General features: G+C 35.9%; 3 protein-coding genes across 3 annotated transcripts; all 3 read left to right on the top strand.

Moving 5' to 3' along the window:
- Nucleotides 1-180: 180 nt before the first annotated feature.
- On the top strand, nucleotides 181-3917 carry LOC107423835 (vacuolar protein sorting-associated protein 27). Its single transcript, XM_016033473.4, has 10 exons — nucleotides 181-430; nucleotides 835-891; nucleotides 1035-1102; nucleotides 1330-1546; nucleotides 1629-1729; nucleotides 2375-2450; nucleotides 2559-2618; nucleotides 2691-2741; nucleotides 2861-2939; nucleotides 3200-3917. The coding sequence occupies exons 1-10, from the start codon at nucleotides 356-358 to the stop codon at nucleotides 3283-3285; spliced, it is 870 nt and encodes a 289-aa protein (XP_015888959.3). The 5' UTR covers nucleotides 181-355; the 3' UTR covers nucleotides 3286-3917.
- A 759-nt stretch (nucleotides 3918-4676) lies between these two features.
- Nucleotides 4677-5707, top strand: LOC107423816 (E3 ubiquitin-protein ligase ATL4). Its single transcript, XM_016033453.4, has one exon. The coding sequence runs from the start codon at nucleotides 4827-4829 to the stop codon at nucleotides 5421-5423; it is 597 nt and encodes a 198-aa protein (XP_015888939.1). The 5' UTR covers nucleotides 4677-4826; the 3' UTR covers nucleotides 5424-5707.
- Nucleotides 5708-7020: 1313 nt separating this feature from the next.
- Nucleotides 7021-21044, top strand: LOC107423839 (brefeldin A-inhibited guanine nucleotide-exchange protein 5). The gene is made up of 34 exons (XM_016033478.4): nucleotides 7021-7284; nucleotides 7463-7684; nucleotides 9790-9871; nucleotides 10228-10480; nucleotides 10614-10735; nucleotides 10818-10876; nucleotides 11044-11101; nucleotides 11176-11260; nucleotides 11371-11574; nucleotides 11742-11800; nucleotides 11917-11986; nucleotides 12071-12139; nucleotides 12801-12923; nucleotides 13017-13070; nucleotides 13151-13233; nucleotides 13409-13505; nucleotides 13645-13743; nucleotides 13872-14072; nucleotides 14204-14314; nucleotides 14389-14573; nucleotides 14885-15511; nucleotides 15714-16131; nucleotides 16418-16657; nucleotides 16790-16913; nucleotides 17017-17165; nucleotides 17267-17623; nucleotides 17725-17891; nucleotides 18001-18284; nucleotides 18497-18678; nucleotides 18982-19098; nucleotides 19632-19768; nucleotides 19871-20138; nucleotides 20249-20344; nucleotides 20553-21044. Exons 2-34 carry the CDS (start codon nucleotides 7573-7575, stop codon nucleotides 20613-20615), a joined length of 5355 nt encoding a protein of 1784 aa, XP_015888964.3. The 5' UTR covers nucleotides 7021-7284; nucleotides 7463-7572; the 3' UTR covers nucleotides 20616-21044.
- Nucleotides 21045-21050: the final 6 nt, after the last annotated feature.

Here is a 21050-nt window from a genome sequence, read left to right as displayed (position 1 = left end):
CTATGTCCCACGTCATCAAACTCCGTGACCACGGCATTATCTTGATGCTAACGGAATATAATGCCCGGTGGAGGGGGGAGTTATATTTGGACACGTGGTTTTGATGGGTCACCCGGAATTTGGCGGATATGGGTTTGGGTTTGGATCCGGATTGGAAGGGGAAAGACTGGATTGGATTGAGGAACGCGAATAACGACGAAACATTGGACGAATCGGAGCTTCTTCCTCTGAGTCTCTGACTCTGTGAGTTGGCGCTATTAGTATCAGCAAAGCCTCGCGACGATCGGATCGGATATACATACGAAGTATACGTATAGATTAATATATATATATATGATATATATGTATATGTGATATGGAGCCTCCTCCGTTCCAGGAAGCTGCGCGCTGCGATGTCTGCAAATGCAGCTTCAACACTTTCAGGCGACGGGTATTTCCAATCTCTTTTTTTTTTTTTTATTTAATTCCACATAGTATATTTAATTTTACATTCACGCCCGCAATCAAATTCTGTTGATTTCACTGAAAATGATAGAATCCTGTCAATTTCGCTTCGGTCACGTTTTCAGGCAAGATCGACGATGTTTTCGCACTCGCTGCTTGGTGTTTCCCTGCTCGATAAAATTTAGATTTTGGATTCTCGTTTTATATTCACTTTTTTGGGGGAACAAATTATCATTTAATTTCACCTGTATTATGCTTAGTCCCAAACACAGTGTTTGCACTGGGCACAATTAGCTCATACTTTGGATAGCTCAACAATGTCTAGTTTCGAAATGTAATTCTTGATCAAATATTTAATTGCCTCGTTCTCATTTTCCTCTTTTTTTGCAGCACCATTGCCGATGTTGTGGTAGGACATTTTGCCATGAACATTCTTCAAATCAAATGGTATTAGTTGTTGTTGTTGTTGTTGTTGTTGTTCTATTCTTTTTCTTGTTTTTCCCAATTTTGTGCTTTTCTAAAGTTAATTGTAATGATTTTGTAAATATGTGACAATCCATTGAGCAATCTTGTTATGTGCACGTATTCAGGCTTTACCACAATTTGGCATTCTCTCTTCCGTCAGAGTTTGCAGTGATTGTTTCAATGATTCCTCTCGGTAAATAATTCCACCTTCTATGTAACTTTTATAAGATTGTAAGCATTTTCTTTTTTTTAATAATTGAATGCATTATATTCTCAGTCGTTGAGATTGTTAAGTGCCTTGAGTTTAGCTCACTGTTATTGAATGAGGATTTTTTTATCCATTGTCTTCTTCTCTCAACATCAATATTTTCTCTTTCCTCTATTTTGACTTTGAAATGGTGGAATGCTTTTTTGTCACAGACCTGTGAAAGATAATGTACAGGCTTCTTCAAACGGAGTTGAATCTGTGTCAGATGGAGTTTCTAGTTTAAACATCGGTGGTGATGTTGATATGGACTCAAATGCTGAACCACCCGTAGAGCATCAGCCTGTGGTAGGTGTTAAGGAATGTAAATGTGGAATGCCTCTATGTATTTGTGAAGCTCCAGCTCCATCTGTGGATGTAGTTCCCTCACAGGTATAAATTTTTCAGTTCCCTTTGAATTATCAATTTACCTTGCATGGACCTCATGGATTTAATAAATTTCCTTTGTTTGCAGAAGAAACCTTCTTCGTCCTTTGTTCCTCAGTCAAATCCAAAACCAAAGAAAACAGAAGCTGTTTTGAAGAATAAAGGTTCTACTTCAAACAGCAAGCCTAGGTATGTTATGTATGTTGCTTTTGGTTGTCAACCTGTCTTATTTCTTGCATTACGGTTGATTGTAGAATCCAGATGATGCATGACTATCAATCAGCAGTTCAAGATATAAAGCAAGCAGTCCAATTAATTAGTTTTGAGTTTGAGATCTCTGTTTCTGACTACTACTTGTTTTGAAACTTGACTCGAGTTCTGAAATTTTTTATATTATTTGCAGAATGAAGAGGTTACTTTGATTCATAGGGTCATCATATAAATTTTGTGGAATATGAATACTTTCTTGCTATTTTATGTTTTTTGTTGGCAGGTATGATGGAATTCTGTTTTTAGGCATACTGAGTCCATACACGTCAGTTAGTAATTTTAGGACATGTACATTTACAATAACCTGTTTTTATCAGCTTTAACGGTAACAGTCTATATGTCTTGTCTGAATGATTGATTTAATCAAATTTAGTAAGCAGGATGATGGTTTTGCTCTTATCATCCCGAATTTTTCATTGTTGTTCCCACTCAATGATAAAGTGAATACGAACTTCTTCAAATATTTCTTTCAACACTATTGCATGATAACCAAGTCTTTGTGAACTTAGTACCAAATGATTTCTCTTATACTATTTTATTCTATTAACTGTGTAAAATTTTCAGTTCTGTTTTCAATCGCGGTCAAGTGAATAATGATACCGCAGATAAATATCTAAAGGATTATGAAGTGAATGGGGAGGTATTAATTGTCGATTATATATTTAAAGTAATAATAAATTGACAACGATACAGAGAACTTACTGTCATATGTCTGTTTTTTGTTGTTGCATTATGCTCCCATGCTTAGGGTTTGAGAGAAGCCATAAAGAATGGTGACCATGCTGCAGTCAAGAAGCTTCTTAGTGAGGTGGTTATTATTATAGTCTAATAATTCAATTAGTGTGTCAGAATGGATTTTATCACATTTTCTTATTGGCAGGGTGTTGATGCAAATTACCACGACAAGCAAGGGTTGTCTTTGTTACATTTGGTGCTGCTCTCTCTCCCCCCCCCTCTCTCTCTCTCTCTCTCTCTCTCTCTCTCTCTCTCTATCTCCAGTTTGAGTGCTTTGGGTTGTATGGCACTAATGTTGAGATTAATTGGGTGCAGGCAGCAGTCTTTAATCAAACTGATATAGTTTTCACTCTCATGGAAAGTGGAGCAAGCCTGGACTACAAGAACGCTCAGGGTAATCATTATTCATCCCTCCTGAAGTTAAAAAAGATTTGTTTGAGTTGTTGACTGATTGAGGAATAAAGACTATCAGGGCATGAGGCATAACCTTGTGCAAGAGGGTTGTTGCTATGTTAAGTCACACTCATATTCATATATATTACTGATTCCTGGATTATGCAAGAACACTAGCAGGCTGCAGTCAGTCACATAATTTTTACACCTGATGAATCCTAACTGGGTTTTTTTTTTTTTTTTTTTTCCTTCTCCTTCTAGGGGAAACTGCCTTCGATTGTGCTCCTGCTACTTTGCAATATAAGATGCGACAGAAGAGGGAAGAGTATGAGACTGCAAAGCACTAGAACCATCTGAGAGTGTTCTACATATGTCCTCGACGTCTTTAAGCTACTTGTACATTTATCTGTTTCCCTTAATGAAAAATGTTCGGCAAACCAGTAGCGAACCACCTTTTTTCCAGCTTTTATGACACACAGTATAAAGACAGTCTACAGTTGGAATGCTAGTAATAGCAAGTCCCTTAAGAAGGCAATGGGAATTTTCCACTGCTTTTGAAATTGGCCTAGCTTTGCAAAGCATAGATAAGATCGAACAAAAGAAGGCCGGGCAGATATTAAACACTACCTTGTGCGCATTAAAGTTATATTATTTTTTTTTGTGGTGGTGTAGTTTGTATACAGTAGTAGTGTTGGCACTGTGATTAAATGTCGTATTAGATCATAATCTTTAATCGTCAGCAACTTTTTTTGGGCAAATGTAAATGCTGAAAATGTTGAAGGCAATATGGTCAGAGGTGGGGTGCAATTGAATGATGCTCGAGGGCATGGATAAGGTCATTGAATGATCATCTGATCTTTTTCTTTCTTTCTCTTCTACTTTATGAGATGTTCTTTTGAGGGATGACGGGGTAACATTTTTCTTTAAATGATATTTATGCATGTGTAGTTATATGATTATGTGAGACGGTCATTTATTAGGTTTTGTCTTTGTTTATTTCTCTCTACTTTATTATATTTTATGCAATACAGCAATGGGAAATGATGGTACGCTTGGTGGGATCTGACTAGGAATGGTACGAACTAAACCATGCATCTACTCATCCTCACGTATTACGGAAAAGCTAGCGGACCTACCTTGAACCATCTGGTGTTTCTTAATTAGCTACATACATACACTTATATATAACGAGCTATATATAATATATAATACATACACTTATATATAACGAGCTATATATAATATATAATGTTATGTGTAAATGTCAAGCTGATTTGGAAGAAATTTTGATAACAAGGTATAATTCTTTCGAGTACCTAAGTGCCTAATTAACTAACAATGTTAGTGTGCTGGTGAAGTTTGTAATTTTACAATTAAAATTGGGATAATAATATAATAATGAACGGAATTGATCTGGCATGAGAAAAAGCTTAAAAGCAGAAGGAGACAATCAACGCCACCGACTTTTCTAAGATGACCGGATCCAGGTTGCTTTAACTTTACCCATATATTGAACAGAAATGCTTAATATATATATATATATATATATAAATCATTAAATAAAAAAAAGGGGGCAAAGCTAAAACAAATAGAGCCACCGTCCAAACTTGGATGTGCACACGCACTTAGCAAAGATGACCTGATGACAAGTCAGTTAGACACTTTATTCCCGGTGATTGGTGAACCATGCACAATAAATGTGATTTTAAAACGATAAAGGAAAAAGATTATATCAAAAATAAAATAAAAAAGTAGCCAAAGAGACTCCACCACCTTGAGCATCAAACTTTTGCGGAGTCTTTATAAAGAAGCCAAAGTCTCATATGAACCTCCCCTTTTCTTCCTTCTTCCTTTAATCGTTTTCTACTTTGCTTGCTTTTCTTGGTATATGCACGCTTCAATAATGGGTCTGTTTGTGGATGATCTATATTCTGGTATGATTGTTACTCATCTCTTATACAAAGCAGCTCTTGTAATTGCTGTTGTGAGATGGGTTTTGTCTTGGGCTCTCAGACTCAGAAACAGAACCCAGCTTTTGTCATCCTCTGCCGTTAATGGCGATGTGGATGACGATATTATTGTACAGAGTACTGATCAGCAGCATCCTTCTCCTAATTGTTCTTCTCCTTCTTCTACTTCCTCACAGATTATCAGAGACAATCTCATACTGACCACCTTCGGAGATATCAAGGAAAGACTGCCAAAGAGTTGCCGTTGGGAAACTTGTGCAGTGTGTTTGAACCAGTTGGGGATGAGAGACGAGGTTAGGGAACTCAGAAACTGTTGCCATGTTTTCCACAGAGAATGCCTTGACAGGTGGTTGGATCATGATCATGATCATCATCACAAAACATGTCCACTTTGTAGGGCCGCTTTACTTACTCCATTTCAATCTCAATGCTTAAGCTCTGGTGGGGCCAGGTCTCAGCCTAGCTGGGCCGTCGAACGGCTTCTATATCTCTTCGGGGACGATCTGCTTATCTAAGATCATTGTCTTGTTCACCGTCAACCGCTTTCACTACTCCTTTGTTCGGATCTTTGTATTAAAGTCTCTAGAGAGTTTTCATTATTACAGATAGGAAAATCATATCTTTATATGTAAATATATATTATTTATATAAAATAATTAATGATCTCTACCAGTACCACTGCGTAGGCATGGGAATTTTGTGGACCAACATACGGCAAACAATTAGAAATTAGAACTATTATTGGAGTTTGTGTGTATATATACAAGTATTTTAATTTAATTTAAAAATCTTTTATTCATTTTTTTCCCCATACTTTTCCATGTAAAAGGGTTAAAGGATGTTTGTAGTGCTGCGTTCTTTGTTTACTTTTTATCTTCTCTACTTTGCCCAATTACCTTACAAGAAAAGCAACAACAGAATGATAGATAATTGGATAAGATGAATGGAAGACATATAAATCTCTGCACTGTAAAATATGCTTGAAACTCTTTCTTATTTTGGTTTTCTGTAAATGAATAAAAATAATGGTGATTCTAGATAATTCATTTAATGTTATTATGTCACTAGAAAAATGAAAAATAAATAAATAAATACTTATCTTGCTAACATATTAACAAATTCTGTAAAATTAAATATTAATTTATCAAGTGAAATTATTTTTTTTCTTTGGGTCCTTTATCAACTGATATAATTTTGATGACAAGATTCGATAACTAATAATTAATAATAACGAATCCGACTTCCATTAGATGTTTTTTCCTCCCATTTTGTCACGCTCAACGTTGTACTCAACAATCAATCAAAAAAATAAAAAATAAAAAATAAAAAAAGGGGAAAAAAAGTTGTACTCAACAAAACTTACCGAAGGAAAAAGGTTGTACTCAAAATCTTTTCCTTCACCATCACAAAAAATAAAAATAAAGGTAAAGTCGGTTTCAGTTTTGAGGCCCAACACTTGCCATCTATTAAAGATGCCCATTGGGACCACACAATCTCTCTTTGGCCCATAATAAGGGTCAGGGTTGGTTAGCCCGCAAGACATGATGGGCTAAACTATTCGGGCAATGGTTTTGATCCGCCCGTTGAAACCTCACTTAATCCGAAATGTAATATTCAAATTTGTCAAAAAACGGTATTCAATTTTTCTTTTTGCAAAGAAAAAAAATATTAAATTTAACTAGCAATATAAGTCCCCAAAAATTAATTTTTCTTCCAAACTTTTTATATAGAAGTGACCAAAAAAAAAAAAAACTTTTTTATATAGAAACATTTTGCTAACCGTTGTATGCCCAAAAAAAAAAAAAAAAAAAAAAATCTACTCTTTGTTTTTTTGTTTTTTATGGAACAATAATTTACTCTTATGCCTGTTCAATTTTTATATATAACGAGTTTTTGAGTTCTAAATATAGGTTTGTAAATCAGAACCAATTCAATCGTATTATCAATAAAAAGCTAGTTTTTATAGAACAGTAATATAATTATCTGAATATTCTCCCACACACAGGAGGATTTTTATCTTCAGTAATTTTTTTTTTTTTTCTATAGTGTACATTAAATTAAAAAAGAAAAAAAAATGTCTCTTTTTATTTTTTTAAATTTTTGCATCCGGAAAAAAGGAGCTTGAAAAATAGTTATAGTGAAATCATCAAAAGTCTGAACCCGCGGTAGCAAAACTGGCATGGTGCGCGCTCCGTGCAAGGAGACCAGTAGACCAGTGAAGTATAAGACACAATCTCATTGCTAGATCTAGTTTGGATTCCTTTTGGTTCTTCTTCTTCTTCCAGATCTCCGATTATCCACTGCGGACGGACTCACTTGAACTTTCCCTCGTGCTTTTCTCATTCTCATCCATATAGTTATCATCAGAGTCAAAAGGTACAACTTGTAAAATTCTAATCTCTACGTGTCTCTGATTTCATTGGCTTTGGACTCTCATCTGTTGGATATATAATTCCTTCCGTTTGGCTGATCTCGGTCGGATCTCGTTGGATCCGGGTTTTATGGATAGTTCGCTTTGTTTTGGTGGATGTTGAAAATTGGAAAAAAATTGCAGGGACAGAGAATTGCAGTTGAAGAAGTTGTTTGGAGAGTCAGAGCATCGTCCTTAGCGATTTTCTTTGTATGGTTTATAGGAGAGAAACGGAATTTTGAAGAGAAAACGAGATGGCGGGTGGTGCGGCAGGAGGTTTCGTGACGAGAGCATTCGAGTCGATGCTCAAAGAGTGTTCAGGCAAAAAGTTCCCTGACCTTCAGAAGGCTATTCAGTCTTATCTAGGTTAATTTTCTCTCTCCCATTTTGCATTTTCAGTTTCAAACTTTTATTTTATTTTATTTTTGCGCACTCGAAAATTGTGATGCCATTGCCGCTATCAATGAGGGACGTTGTTGGAATATCATTTTCCTTTCCGATTGCAATTACAAAAAATTAGTTATCAGGTCGAAAGTATCATATTACTGCTAACGACTAATATAAACAATGTAAAATGAGAAAAAGGAAATGTTTATCATTTGGTGAATGACCTGACATTGACAATTCCATACGTTGCACCACAAACCCTAATTTTCTCGATTATTCTGATTTGCTGTTAGTCATCTCGGTTGTGTGGCATATTATCCTTGTAGCTTGATTAGAGAGGGTTGTATTAGGACTTCCAGCTAATGTCCTGATAGGCGTAGCTGTTGATCTTCATTTCTTATTTTGCTTGGGCTGATTGAGATTGTCCTTTATCCCCAGTCCTTCCTTGGCTTCCCTGTTCCTTATTAGATGACTAAGTGCGCCTGTTCATTCACAATCCTGTGGTTTGTACGATTTACCACAATTTAGCTGCAGATATAGAGGATCCTTTCACTGCTTGAGTTCTCGAATTTATATGGGCCCTGAGTGTCGATACGGCATCCTTCTCTGTTGCTAGTGATATGTGTTTGTGAAAGGAGTTTGGAGCCTTGTTGGATTAAAGATTTGAGTTGAGTTTGCAGCCAGCTATTATGTGAGGGGAGACTCTTGCAGTAATCTTTTCTTCTGCCTCTTCGTGTTGAGTTCAGTTTCTGATATATGCATTCGAGTTCCTGATGGATCAAGTGAAGATTGAATTTCTTATAGTTCTAGCTCGATTTAATTTGCAGTTTGAATTTCTCATAGTCAACTTTCCAAACCATACATGGCTGCATCTTATCCTATTCCACTAGATGATATTGAGTTCATTGAGATAGTAATAATAAATTTGATGTAAGCAGGAGAATCAGTCATAAAGCTTGCAACTGAGTTGAGGACTTTCATAATGATGAGTCTAAGTAGGTTTTTTTTTTTTTTTTTTTTTGGTATGTTTGTTTTTGTTTTTTTCCTCAACTTGACAATAAATCTATCTGCTATTTTCTTGATGATTGGAACATGTTGATGTCAGAGTGAACTCATCCTACTTCAAATTAACCTTCATGTCCAACATTGCTCATTGTGAGAGACATTCCATTTGGCATGTTCCTTTAGGAAACATCTTGATATCTCTTTTTCCTGCTTTTGAATATTATCAGTTAGAAGTCAGTCTCTGAATCATTACCAATCAAAATGTATTTGCAAAATTTTGGTTTGTTCTTTATTACTAGTTAATATAATGTCCTAAGATAATGAAGCATGCAGATGGTTATTCTATACTTCTGTTGTATTCATCTTATCCATCTGAGTAGTTAAGATAGATAGGTAGATTTTGAAATTTCAGTCTCCAATATTAGTTCCTTTCCTTCTTCAGAAGTGCCATTTTAATGGTTGTTACTCAAATCATTCGTAACCTGAGGATGAGAGTTATGAAAATGGTAAAGTTGGCCTTAGGTGCAATAGGACGTGCAGTTACTGCACGCGATTGTATACTGAGGTGCTCCCAACCAGTTGTTGGAATGATGCGAGCCGGGCCAGGCCTCATTCAGAAAGATTCAGGGCCAAAAAGTTAATTAAAAAAAAGAAAAAAAGAAAAAAAAAAGAAGGGGTCACAAATTCCTCATCATTCGTAACCTGAGGATGAGAGTTATGAAAATGGTATTGCGGCTTCTGTAGGCTGGTGCATGGAATTTGTCTTCCATTTCTACATCCAAAACTCTTAAGTTGTAACCTTTATATTTTGATATAAGAGTGACTCCATAGTGAAATCTTTCTCTCTCTCTAACGGAAGAAGTAGAATCTTGTAGATGTGATGAAGGTTAATATTTGAATCTTTATAGTGCGTGTTCATGTGTGCACTATTTATTAGTTTCCTTCAATTAATAAATAATTATCTGATTGAACATGCATCACTTTTGAAATTCATTTTTCACCTGCCTTTTATTTGTTATGTTATACTGATGTTGGTAATCTTATTTTCTAATAGTTTTTTTGTTTTTATGTTCCTTCAGATAATATAAAAGAGGTTAATCAGACTCAGCATTCTGTTTCCAGTGACAAAAACCAAGCTGCATCCTTGGCTAGTGATGGGAGGTTGGTATTTGTAGCTTGACTCTCTCTTTCTCTCTCATGAATTTACAGAGTAGGTTGCTATTCTTACAGAAAAGTTTCATTTCCTAATAACTAAAACTTTTATGTAAATTAAGAACCTTCTTTTGGTACTTGTATGCTGGATTTATTTGATTTTATCTTTTGGACTTGCTACCGTCTTTTAGATCATAATAGGGCCTACCAGCACAGGAGAGATTTTTATTTATTCAATAGATTTAAAGTTTTTGTGCTATCTCAGAAAGTTTTAGTAGATATGTATCTTTGGATTGGATCAAGGATTATAGCAACATGATCTTATCCGTTAATAAACCTTGTTTTGAATTCATTTTTGTTTGTAGTTCACTTGAAAATGTTGCTGGTGCCTCAAAAGCTGACACAGAACAGACTCAGTCAGAGACTGTTCCACAAAGTGCTCAGGAGGCTGAACTTGTTGTCAAGCCAGTGAGCTTAAGTGGAACTATTTCAACTGTCTTGGCAAATGCTGGGAACACCTTAGAAGGAGCTGAGGCAGAGCTTGTTTTGAATCCCCTTCGACTTGCATTTGAGACAAAGAACTTGAAAATCCTAGAACCTGCTCTGGATTGTCTTCATGTATGTATATGGTTTGTTTGTCATTTTATATATCTTTAAGGTACCTGGAACAAATGTGCTATTGTTATCCTATAGTGTTTGGTATATTTAACTAATGCTTGCATGTTCTTCTCTTCAAATTCCATAAGTACAGAAACTCATTGCATATGATCATCTAGAAGGAGATCCTGGTTTAGATGGTGGTAAAAATGTACCCCTGTTCACTGACATCCTGAACATGGTTTGCAGTTGTGTTGACAATTCATCATCTGACAGGTATTTGTCATTGCATATAGGTGACCCTTTTTTCATTCATCTCTCTTGTTATGCTTATTTACTGATAAAGAACTATGTGCAGTACCATTCTGCAAGTTTTGAAGGTCCTTCTTACTGCTGTAGCATCCACGAAATTCAGAGGTATGATTTGGGATATATCCAAAAAGTTAAGTTGGCAGATATCTTTTTCGATTATTTCTTGATATGTATGTTTGCTTTTTTATTTTATTTTTTTGTTCCCTTTTTCTTTTTAGTGTTTTTAGTTTGCCATATTATTCCCAGTTGTAACATACCTGTTTCAAATACAGTGCATGGGGAACCTTTGCTGGGAGTTATTAGAGTATGCTACAATATTGCTCTTCATAGGTACTTTCATATTACCTCAAGGTAACCTACATTAACTTTCAGTAGTACTGATGAAATGTGGTTTGAACTTGCAGTAAGAGTCCTATAAATCAGGCAACATCAAAGGCAATGTTGACACAGATGATCAGCATCATTTTTAGGAGAATGGAGACTGATCCGGTTTGGAATTTAAATCCGTCCTTTGTTGTTCCTTTGTTTGTGTTTTTTCTTTTTAAACCTTTAATGTGATTGTTTCCAATGTATACTATCAAATTTTTAATGTCTGACAGGGAGTTCAGGCTACGTCTTCAGTTTCTGCTGGAAATACAGAAGTCATCTCTGTGCAAAATTCAGACACCAAAGTAGAAGAATCTTCTGTGGAGGATGAAAATGAGAAAGAAACGACTCTCCGTGATGCACTTAACCAGGCCAAAGACACATCTCTTGTGTCTGTGGAGGAACTCCATAATCTTGCTGGTGGTGCTGACATCAAGGTACACAAAATTCTGTACTTATGTACTCATTTCATAGCCTTTTTCACCGTCTGGTTCTTTCCACCAAGTTGTATGTTTCCAAGCTTTCACTCATATTTAGTGATGGGTTTCATAATTCCACCACAGTTTCTTTCCTAAGCTTGTTTTTTTCTTAAATATTCGTTTAGGGCTTAGAGGCTGTCCTTGACAAAGCTGTGCATCTCGAAGATGGTAAAAAGATAACTCGGTAAGGATGTGACATCTTTCTTTAAGATTACCTCTTTCTTATTTTAAACAAGAGTTGGTTTCTACATTTGTGTTTTATCTAAGTTACTCAGACTGTAACCCTTCACATTTTCTTAGAGGAATTGATCTTGAGAGCATGAGCATAGTTCAACGTGATGCTTTGCTGGTATTTCGCACCATCTGCAAGGTTAGTTCATCTCTGTAATGTCTCTCCATTATTACTATGCATTTTGAGCTGCTTATAGGACATGTGAAAAATTATTGGCTGCAGATGGGTATGAAGGAAGATAACGATGAAGTCACATCCAAGACTCGAATTTTGTCTCTGGAGCTTCTGCAGGTTATTTAGTGGATTAATATGTGCTTTTGTGCCCATGTTCTGATTGTTGAGTGCATTGCATATGGATAAAAACCTCGTTCAAATACATTGTCTTGGCATGTAAAATGTTTAATTCTGCTTTTCTTAGTTAAGTCGCAGCCTTTAGGCTGTTCTTATGTCTAAAATGCTTCCATTTTGCTTATGTGATATTCTTGACTTTGAGATAATAAAAGCAAAGAAAAGATATTCTAGATGTTATTTATATGTTGTTTTATGCACGAAAAGTGGTAGGCTAGGATGCAAGGAATGGTAACCATTTGAAATAATTGATTTTGTATCATGAAATGCAATATTGGAAATTTCGCCAAATGAACCTAGATGAGGGTCAGTCGGTTTTGATGGGCTAACTCAAGCTTGGTTTGAGTGGGCTGCTTGAACAGTCTGAAGTATGATAACATCCACTTTACAAACTAATTTATTTCCTGATAAATGAACTTCAGTGATTATAATTTAGTAGTTTAAGACGAATGCAGTCACTTCCTTTGCTTTTAAAACACAGAGTCGGTAATATGTAAATAACCAAGATAACTGTTTGACATATTTTATATCTTTAGCAATCTCTTTTTAGGGTTATTGTGATTACATTGTTCACTTTAGTATGCTTTGTGCTATTGTACTTCAGGGTTTATTGGAAGGGGTTAGCCACTCATTTACAAGAAACTTTCATTTCATTGACTCTGTGAAAGCATATCTTTCATATGCTTTATTACGAGCTTCAGTTTCTCAGTCCCCTGTCATATTTCAGGTTTGTATAAAGCTTGCAATCTTTCTTTTATTGGTTTTTACTATAATCTGCTATTGGATTTTGAATCCTGATCCCATTTTTCTTTTGTGGCAGTATGCCTCTGGAATTTTCTCGGTGCTTTTGTTGCGATTCAGGGAAAGTCTTAAAGTACGTGTATAACCTTGTCAATTAGTTACAGGGACTTTATGTACTCTTTGTTCTTAATTCCTACAATTTCCTTCTTTCAGGGCGAAATTGGTGTCTTCTTTCCCTTGATAGTTCTACGTCCACTGGATAGCTTGGAAGTTAACCAAAAAATAAGTGTACTGCGGTATATTGTTTCTTTCTTTTTGATTATGTTGCAATAATCTATATTGTTTTATTATATGCCTATAATGTTGATTTAAAATATGTAATTAGGCCTGCTTTGTAACAGCTTAAATTTGACTTGTTGGTAATTTAGCATGGTTTTTCCTTTGTATTCTGATAAGATGTGGTTTTTGCAGGATGCTTGAGAAAGTTTGTAAGGATCCTCAGATGCTTGTTGATATATTTGTAAACTATGACTGCGACCTTGAGGCGCCTAACCTATTTGAACGAATGGTAATTTTCAGTCGTAGTTGATTTTTTTATTTTTTTTATTTTCTGTTCATTTTCTAGACTTTCTTTAAGCTATCCTTTTGTGTATGCATAAAATGTCTGGTGTCTACATTGCATTCTCACTGAGTCACTGCTCATGCAGGTTACAACTCTATCTAAAATATCTCAAGGGACTCTAGGAACAGATCCTAATTTGGTTGCTTTGTCACAGACAACTTCAATTAAAGGTTCGTCGCTTCAGGTAGGTTTATTGGTTGACTCTCTTCTTAGAATCTGCTATTTAGTCATTTTCTGCTAAATGTTCTTTGATGTTGTGTTGGCAGATATTGCTATATGAGTCATATGACCTTTATTTCTTTACCTTTTCAGTGTCTTGTGAACGTGCTTAAATCACTAGTTGACTGGGAAAAGTCACATAGAGAACCAAATAAGAAGAGTAGAAGCAGTCAGTCTGATGATGGAGATGCCTCAGCTAGAGAATCTGTGGAGGTGAAGAACAAGGAAGATGTGACCAGTAATTTTGAGAAGGCAAAGGCTCATAAATCTACACTAGAAGCTTCCATAGCGGAGGTAATTAACCATAGCAATCTTCTTTACCTATTTCCATGATGTCATAGCTGTATACTTATTGTATAATTACTTGTCCCTTTTGACTGTACAAACTGTAGCAAGCTTTGATGTATACTTTAATTGTACTGCAGTTCAACAGGAAACCAAATAAAGGTGTGGAGTATTTGATATTGAATAAGTTGGTGGAAAATAATCCTTCTTCAGTAGCTCAGTTTCTGAGAAGCACTCCTAGTTTGGATAAGGTGGAATTTATGTTCTTGCATAAGTATTTTTGAATTCTTTGGCATGCACTTATTAAAATTTATATAATTTTCAGGCAATGATTGGGGATTATTTGGGTCAGCATGAAGAATTTCCCCTTGCTGTGATGCATGCTTATGTAGATTCCATGAAGTTTTCAGGCATGAAGTTTGATTCTGCTATTCGTGAATTTCTTAAAGGATTCCGACTGCCTGGGGAAGCTCAAAAAATAGATCGCATCATGGAAAAGTTTGCAGAACGGTAACACTTTTTTTTAAAAAAATATATTATATAACTTTTTTTCTTTTTTTTTTTTCTTTTTTTTCCTTTTACCATATACTGGTACATGGGGAGATTTTGTATTGGTTTTGTGTGCTTCATTCTTATTAAGATTTGTTATGACTTCCATTCATTATGGAGTCATAATCCCCTTTCCACTTCAGCCAGATATCTTAAGAAGAACATGACCTCCAAGCTTGAATTGAATATTATCTATGCATCTGTACTATATTAAGATTAAGCCATTGTTCTTGGTATCTAATGATTAATTATGCATTTTTATGTCTCTGCAGATATTGTGCAGATAATCCAGGCCTTTTTAAGAATGCAGATACTGCATATGTTCTTGCATATGCAGTTATAATGTTGAATACTGATGCACATAACCCAATGGTGTGGCCTAAAATGTCCAAATCAGATTTTATACGTATGAATGCCATGAATGATGCCGAAGAATGTGCCCCTACAGAACTCTTGGAATCAATCTATGATTCAATTGTTAAAGAAGAGATAAAAATGAAAGATGAGACAGCTGTTGTTGAGAAAGGAGGTCGATATAAACCAGAAGGTGAAGAGAGAGGCCGCCTGGTTAGCATTCTTAATCTAGCCCTGCCCAGAAGACAGTCGACAGCTGATACCAAATCTGAGAGTGAAGCTATAATTAAGCAAACACAGGCAATATTCCGTAATCAAGGAACAAAAAGAGGAGTTTTCTATACAGCACAGCAGATAGAACTTGTAAGGCCTATGGTTGAAGCTGTTGGGTGGCCTTTGCTTGCTACTTTCTCTGTTACAATGGAGGAAGGTGAGAATAAGGCAAGGGTTGTTCTCTGCATGGAGGGATTTAAGGCTGGAATAAGCATCACATATGTTCTTGGAATGGATACCATGCGCTATGCATTTCTAACATCTTTGGTCAGGTATCTTAAAGCTTTGCTCTTTTCAGATTTATATATACACTTTTCTTTTCTTTCTTTTTTTTTTAATTTTTTTTTTAATTTTTTTTTATTTTTTTAACACTTGTGGCAATTCATAACTTTGTATGGAAATTTACTATGATACTTTTGATCTTTGGTAAAGATTCTTGACCATAACAATTAAGACTTTGAGTTTGTACCTCAGATTTACTTTCTTACATGCTCCAAAGGAAATGCGGAGTAAAAATGTAGAAGCATTGCGAACTCTACTGGCTCTTTGTGACTCAGAGACTGACTCCCTTCAAGACACATGGAATGCAGTTTTGGAATGTGTGTCTCGGCTTGAATTCATCACAGCAACTCCTTCTATTGCTGCAACTGTTATGCAGGGATCAAATCAGATATCAAGAGATGCAGTTCTTCAATCCCTTAAAGAGTTGGCTGGAAAACCTGCTGAACTAGTATTCACAAATAGTGTAAAACTACCCAGTGACTCCATTGTGGAGTTCTTCACTGCTCTCTGTGGTGTATCTGCTGAAGAGTTAAAGCAAACTCCTGCACGTGTTTTCAGCTTGCAAAAGCTTGTTGAGATCAGCTACTACAATATGGCTCGTATACGCCTGGTATGTTTGTAACTTCTTAAAATTTATTTAGAAGTTTGTAGATGTAGATAATGTTTCTGATGAAGAGTGTTGTTGGTAGTCTCTACACTTGCGGATCACTACTTTAAATTGGTGTATGTCATTTATTTGATATCTGCATGGAACAGGCTTATCTCATCCTATTAGTGCACGGTGATATGTTGGTTTGGTTTCTACTATACATTCTTTTAATGGTTGAGTTGGTAACTCTATAACTGTTGTTTATTTTATTTTGGTTCATATTCAAATTCTACTGCTTGTCATGCAGGTCTGGGCTAAAATATGGTCTGTTTTGGCAAATCATTTCATCTCTGCTGGGAGCCATCATGAGGAGAAAATTGCCATGTATGCCATAGATTCTTTGCGGCAGCTTGGTATGAAGTACTTGGAGCGTGCTGAACTTGCCAATTTCACATTCCAAAATGACATTCTCAAACCGTTTGTTGTTCTTATGCGCAATAGTCGAAGTGAATCCATAAGGGGCCTAATTGTTGACTGCATTGTTCAAGTACATCTACATTATCAGTTCTCCTGAGTGCTCTTCACTCTTTTCATACGTTATTTTAACCTTAATTTTTTATATCTGCAATTATAACTTTTGTTTTTACTATATGTTAATTGATTCTGGTGTCTATGGCAGATGATAAAATCCAAAGTTGGCAGCATAAAGTCTGGATGGCGTAGTGTTTTTATGATTTTCACAGCTTCTGCGGATGATGATTTGGAATCAATTGTTGATAGTGCATTTGAAAATGTTGAACAGGGTAAAGAATGTTCTCTTCTTGTTTCTGTAATTCTCACCTCAAGGGACTGAGATTTTTGTCTTTTCATTACCATGGTATATCTAACCCCCAGGGATATTTGCAGTTATCTTGGAACACTTTGATCAAGTGGTTGGAGACTGTTTTATGGACTGCGTCAACTGTCTTATCCGGTTTGCGAACAATAAAACTTCCCATCGAATAAGCTTGAAAGCTATTGCACTCCTGCGTATATGTGAGGATCGTCTAGCAGAGGTTTGTTGTTGTCTTTTTTATCATATCTGTCACTGAAATTTGTATTTCAATCCAAATAATTGGACTAATGCTGATGATGTATTTTTATTTGTCAACTATAGGGTCTTATACCTGGTGGTGCTTTGAAGCCTATTGATGTAAACACAGATGCTACTTTTGATGTGACTGAGCATTATTGGTTTCCAATGCTGGCTGGTTTATCTGATCTGACATCGGATCCAAGACCTGAGGTCAGAAGCTGTGCACTTGAAGTTTTATTTGATTTACTAAATGAGAGAGGTAGCAAGTTCTCGGCACCCTTTTGGGAGAGCATTTTCCATCGGGTCTTGTTTCCCATTTTTGATCATGTAAGGCATGCTGGAAAGGAGGGCTTAATATCTTCCGATGATGAATGGCTACGAGAAACAAGCATTCACTCACTTCAACTGCTGTGCAATCTTTTCAACACATTTTACAAGGTATTATTGTGCTTGATATCAACTGTTTTGACTCTATTGCTTTGGCTACTTTGATACATCAAGCCCTTGCAATTTGTGAACTTTATGTCTATCTTTTGCAGGAGGTTTGTTTTATGCTGCCACCTCTACTCAGTTTGCTGTTGGATTGTGCCAAAAAGACAGACCAGTCGGTGGTATCAATATCTCTGGGTGCATTGGTGCATCTCATAGAAGTTGGAGGTCATCAATTCAGCGAGAGTGACTGGGACACATTATTGAAAAGCATAAGGTGGACATATCACATAGTCTGAATTTTCTGCTGTAATCCTTCTATTACTTATCTTTTTATGTAATCCTTCTATTACTCTTTTTTTTTTCTTTCTTTTTTTGATCATCAGAGATGCTTCCTACACCACACAGCCGCTTGAGCTGCTTAATGCTTTGGGTTTTGAGAACCTGAAGAACAATGGAGTGTTAATTAGAGACTCCGAGATTGATGTAGGTTATAGCCGTTCCCCAAAGTCTGTTGACTATGAGGGTGTAGATAATCACCAATTTGATAGCAGTTCTGATGGAAAGGTACCTGCATTGGCATCTCCTGGTAGCAGTGCTCCTAATGCAGCAACATCGATAGACCACAATCAAGAATCAGGGCAACAGATGAACTTGGATGTTTCTGAAGGTTAAATTTTTTAAAAGTCTATCCAATTTCATGTTTGTAGGATGTATGTTGAGAAGTACTACTTAGTTGTATTAACTGGACAATGTTTCACGTTAAATTTAGTTTATTGTGATTACAAAGTAACTAATCAGTCAGCAGCAGCTAGACAGTCCATCTCCCCTTATTGAACTAATGTATCCGATGGAAACTTATGACAATATGTATGGTTGTAGGCATTCCATCACCATCTGGAAGAACTACAAAACCTGCTGAATCTGGTGGCCTCCAGCGGAGTCAAACAATAGGTCAACGAATCATGGGAAATATGATGGACAATCTGTTTCTTAGAAGTCTAACTTCTAAACCTAAGGGGGGCCGTGCTTCAGATGCTTCAGCACCGCCATCTCCAATCAAGGTACTGTCCTAATAAATATTGCTTTAGGCTTATTCTGTCAAATAGGCATCCATTTTTATACGGTTTTATGGCATGTATTTTCATTGTTTGCATGTGTATATGTTTGTGTTAACAAATTGATTAAATTCAGCTACAAATAGGTCCAAGTTATATGGTTGTTACATGCAACAGAAATCTTATTCACTGGAAGCCTGATATTTACCCTAAAAACCATATTTCTTTTACATTTTCCAGCAATATACATGATATTGACTACATGCCCCTTTTCCCTTAATTCTGTTCTGCTTATAATTCCTTACTTAGGTTCCTGAAGCTGTAGAACCTGATGCCAAAGAGGAGGAGGAAAGTCCACTTTTGGTAACTGTTAGGGGCAAGTGCATCACTCAATTGTTACTCCTTGGTGCTATTGATAGTATTCAGGTTTGGATTTCTACTGCTATGTATTCATGTTCTTTATGTACCCATAAATTCATGAATGCTTTTTGTTTTTGTTTTGTTTTGTGCGCGTGTGCTTTTTATCTTTTATTTATTTAATTTTGTTCTTTTTCCTACTTTAATAAAAAAGTCTGATATCTGATTGAATTCTATTAATGATCTTTTCCATTAATATCTGAGATAAGAATCCCTGTTTTTAGATGGCTGCCTCACTCATTTTTCCATTAATGTTCTCCAATAGTCTATGATTAGGACGTTTTCCATCCACGCAACTTATTTCTGGATGGGGCTAAAAACATGCAAGTCTTTTATTAAATAGCATTACCTATTAATTAATTGGATTTCTAATTTATAAATTGGATTCAAACAGGGATTGATCACAATGGTTCTCTGCATTCCCAAACGTGAAAATTTCACACAAAAAAGCTTAGATGCATCTCTAACTTTTGTGGAATCATCATTTTGTTATGTGGAGAGTTCTACAAAACTGTTTTCTTACAAAATATAATAAATTGCAGAAAAAATACTGGAGCAAGTTGAAAGCACCACAAAAGATTGCTATAATGGACATTTTGCTATCTTTGTTAGAGTTTGCTGCTTCCTACAATTCATATGCCAATCTCCGAACACGCATGCATCAAATTCCTGAAGAAAGGTTGGCAACTTACACAGTTCCATTTGCTTTTCACACCCTTTTTGCCTTAGAATTTTCTGAAAGGAGTGGAAGAACCTTTATAAAGATTTCATCCTTTCACAGGCCGCCACTGAACCTTCTTCGTCAAGAATTAGCAGGAACATGCATATATCTTGATATATTACAGAAAACAACATCAGCAGGGATAAGTGCCAACAAGGAGGGGCTTGACGATGCAGAACAAAAAATCGAAGGATTAGCAGAAGCAAAACTGGTCACTTTCTGTGAACAGGTTCTCAGGGAGGCTTCTGAATTGCAATCGAGTGTTGGTGAGACCACTAATATGGATATTCATAGAGTTCTGCAGTTGCGTTCTCCAATCATTGTTAAGGTATGAATTTTAAGTACTTCCTCGTTCATTTTCTTATGAACAGTTTAAGATGTCCTTTGTGTAGGTTGCAGTGATAGTAACACAGGTGCTTTTCCTTTGCTATCGTTCAGGTGCTTGGAGGCATGTGCTATATGAACCAACAGATTTTTAGAAGACACCTGAGAGACTTCTATCCTTTGCTTACAAAGCTTGTGTGCTGCGACCAGGTAATCTCCTTTCCCTCATTGAATATGCTGTGGGTAGAAGAAACTATCGTAAGAAACATCTCACTTTCCACTGTCATCATCACCATCTCTAACTCCTAAGTTGGTTTTTCTAGTAGAGTTTAGACAAACTACGACATGTCATATATTAATAGAGCTTTGTTAAGTTGATTTGGACGTTTCTGAACAAACTGATTTTGTCTTTGATTAGATGGATGTTCGTGATGCTCTCGGTGATCTTTTCAAGGCACAATTGAAACCTCTTTTGCCATAAGTTGACCTTCCATCTTTTATCGCAAAGTTGTTGAGTTTAATACAAGCAACGATTCTTCAGCACACCGGCTCAGCCAATTGCTTACGTCACATTGTTCAGTTTTGTGCCTTATTATTTGTTCAGAAATTAGCGGTTCCGATTGTTCACTTTCTCAAGTGAATTTTTACTGTAATGATCTTGTGCAGTGGTAAGAAAAAAAGAAACGGACAACTTTTTTTTTTTTTTTTTTTGAAATTTTATTATTATTTTTTCCCTAAACATTCAAATTCAATTTTGCTGTGACATAGTGGAAGTAAATTAGAAATTATTTAAGAGACTTGTGGGCTGCCTACAAGTGGAAATTATGGTGAGACCAAATTTGATCAGCAGCTGTTAGCAATTGTCTGATTGTCAAGAAATTATTTGAATGTATTATCTCATTTCGTGCTATGCATA

The sequence above is a fragment of the Ziziphus jujuba genome, chromosome 7 (assembly GCF_031755915.1).
Source record: "Ziziphus jujuba cultivar Dongzao chromosome 7, ASM3175591v1".
NCBI classification, from domain to species: Eukaryota; Viridiplantae; Streptophyta; class Magnoliopsida; order Rosales; family Rhamnaceae; genus Ziziphus; species Ziziphus jujuba.
Note: the sequence above shows the minus strand (reverse complement) of the source record. Positions and strands in the feature narration are given on the sequence as shown.

Coding starts and splice junctions, on each gene's coding strand:
- LOC107423839 (XM_016033478.4), top strand. CDS start 7,573: ATGGCGGGTGGTGCGGCAGGAGGTTTCGTGACGAGAGCATTCGAGTCG. Junction 13,071..13,150: donor GATTCAGGGAAAGTCTTAAA/GTACGTGTATAA, acceptor TCCTTCTTTCAG/GGCGAAATTGGTGTCTTCTT. Junction 20,139..20,248: donor GTTCTCCAATCATTGTTAAG/GTATGAATTTTA, acceptor GCTATCGTTCAG/GTGCTTGGAGGCATGTGCTA.
- LOC107423816 (XM_016033453.4), top strand. CDS start 4,827: ATGCACGCTTCAATAATGGGTCTGTTTGTGGATGATCTATATTCTGGT.
- LOC107423835 (XM_016033473.4), top strand. CDS start 356: ATGGAGCCTCCTCCGTTCCAGGAAGCTGCGCGCTGCGATGTCTGCAAA. Junction 431..834: donor TCAACACTTTCAGGCGACGG/GTATTTCCAATC, acceptor CTTTTTTTGCAG/CACCATTGCCGATGTTGTGG. Junction 2,451..2,558: donor ATTATGAAGTGAATGGGGAG/GTATTAATTGTC, acceptor TCCCATGCTTAG/GGTTTGAGAGAAGCCATAAA.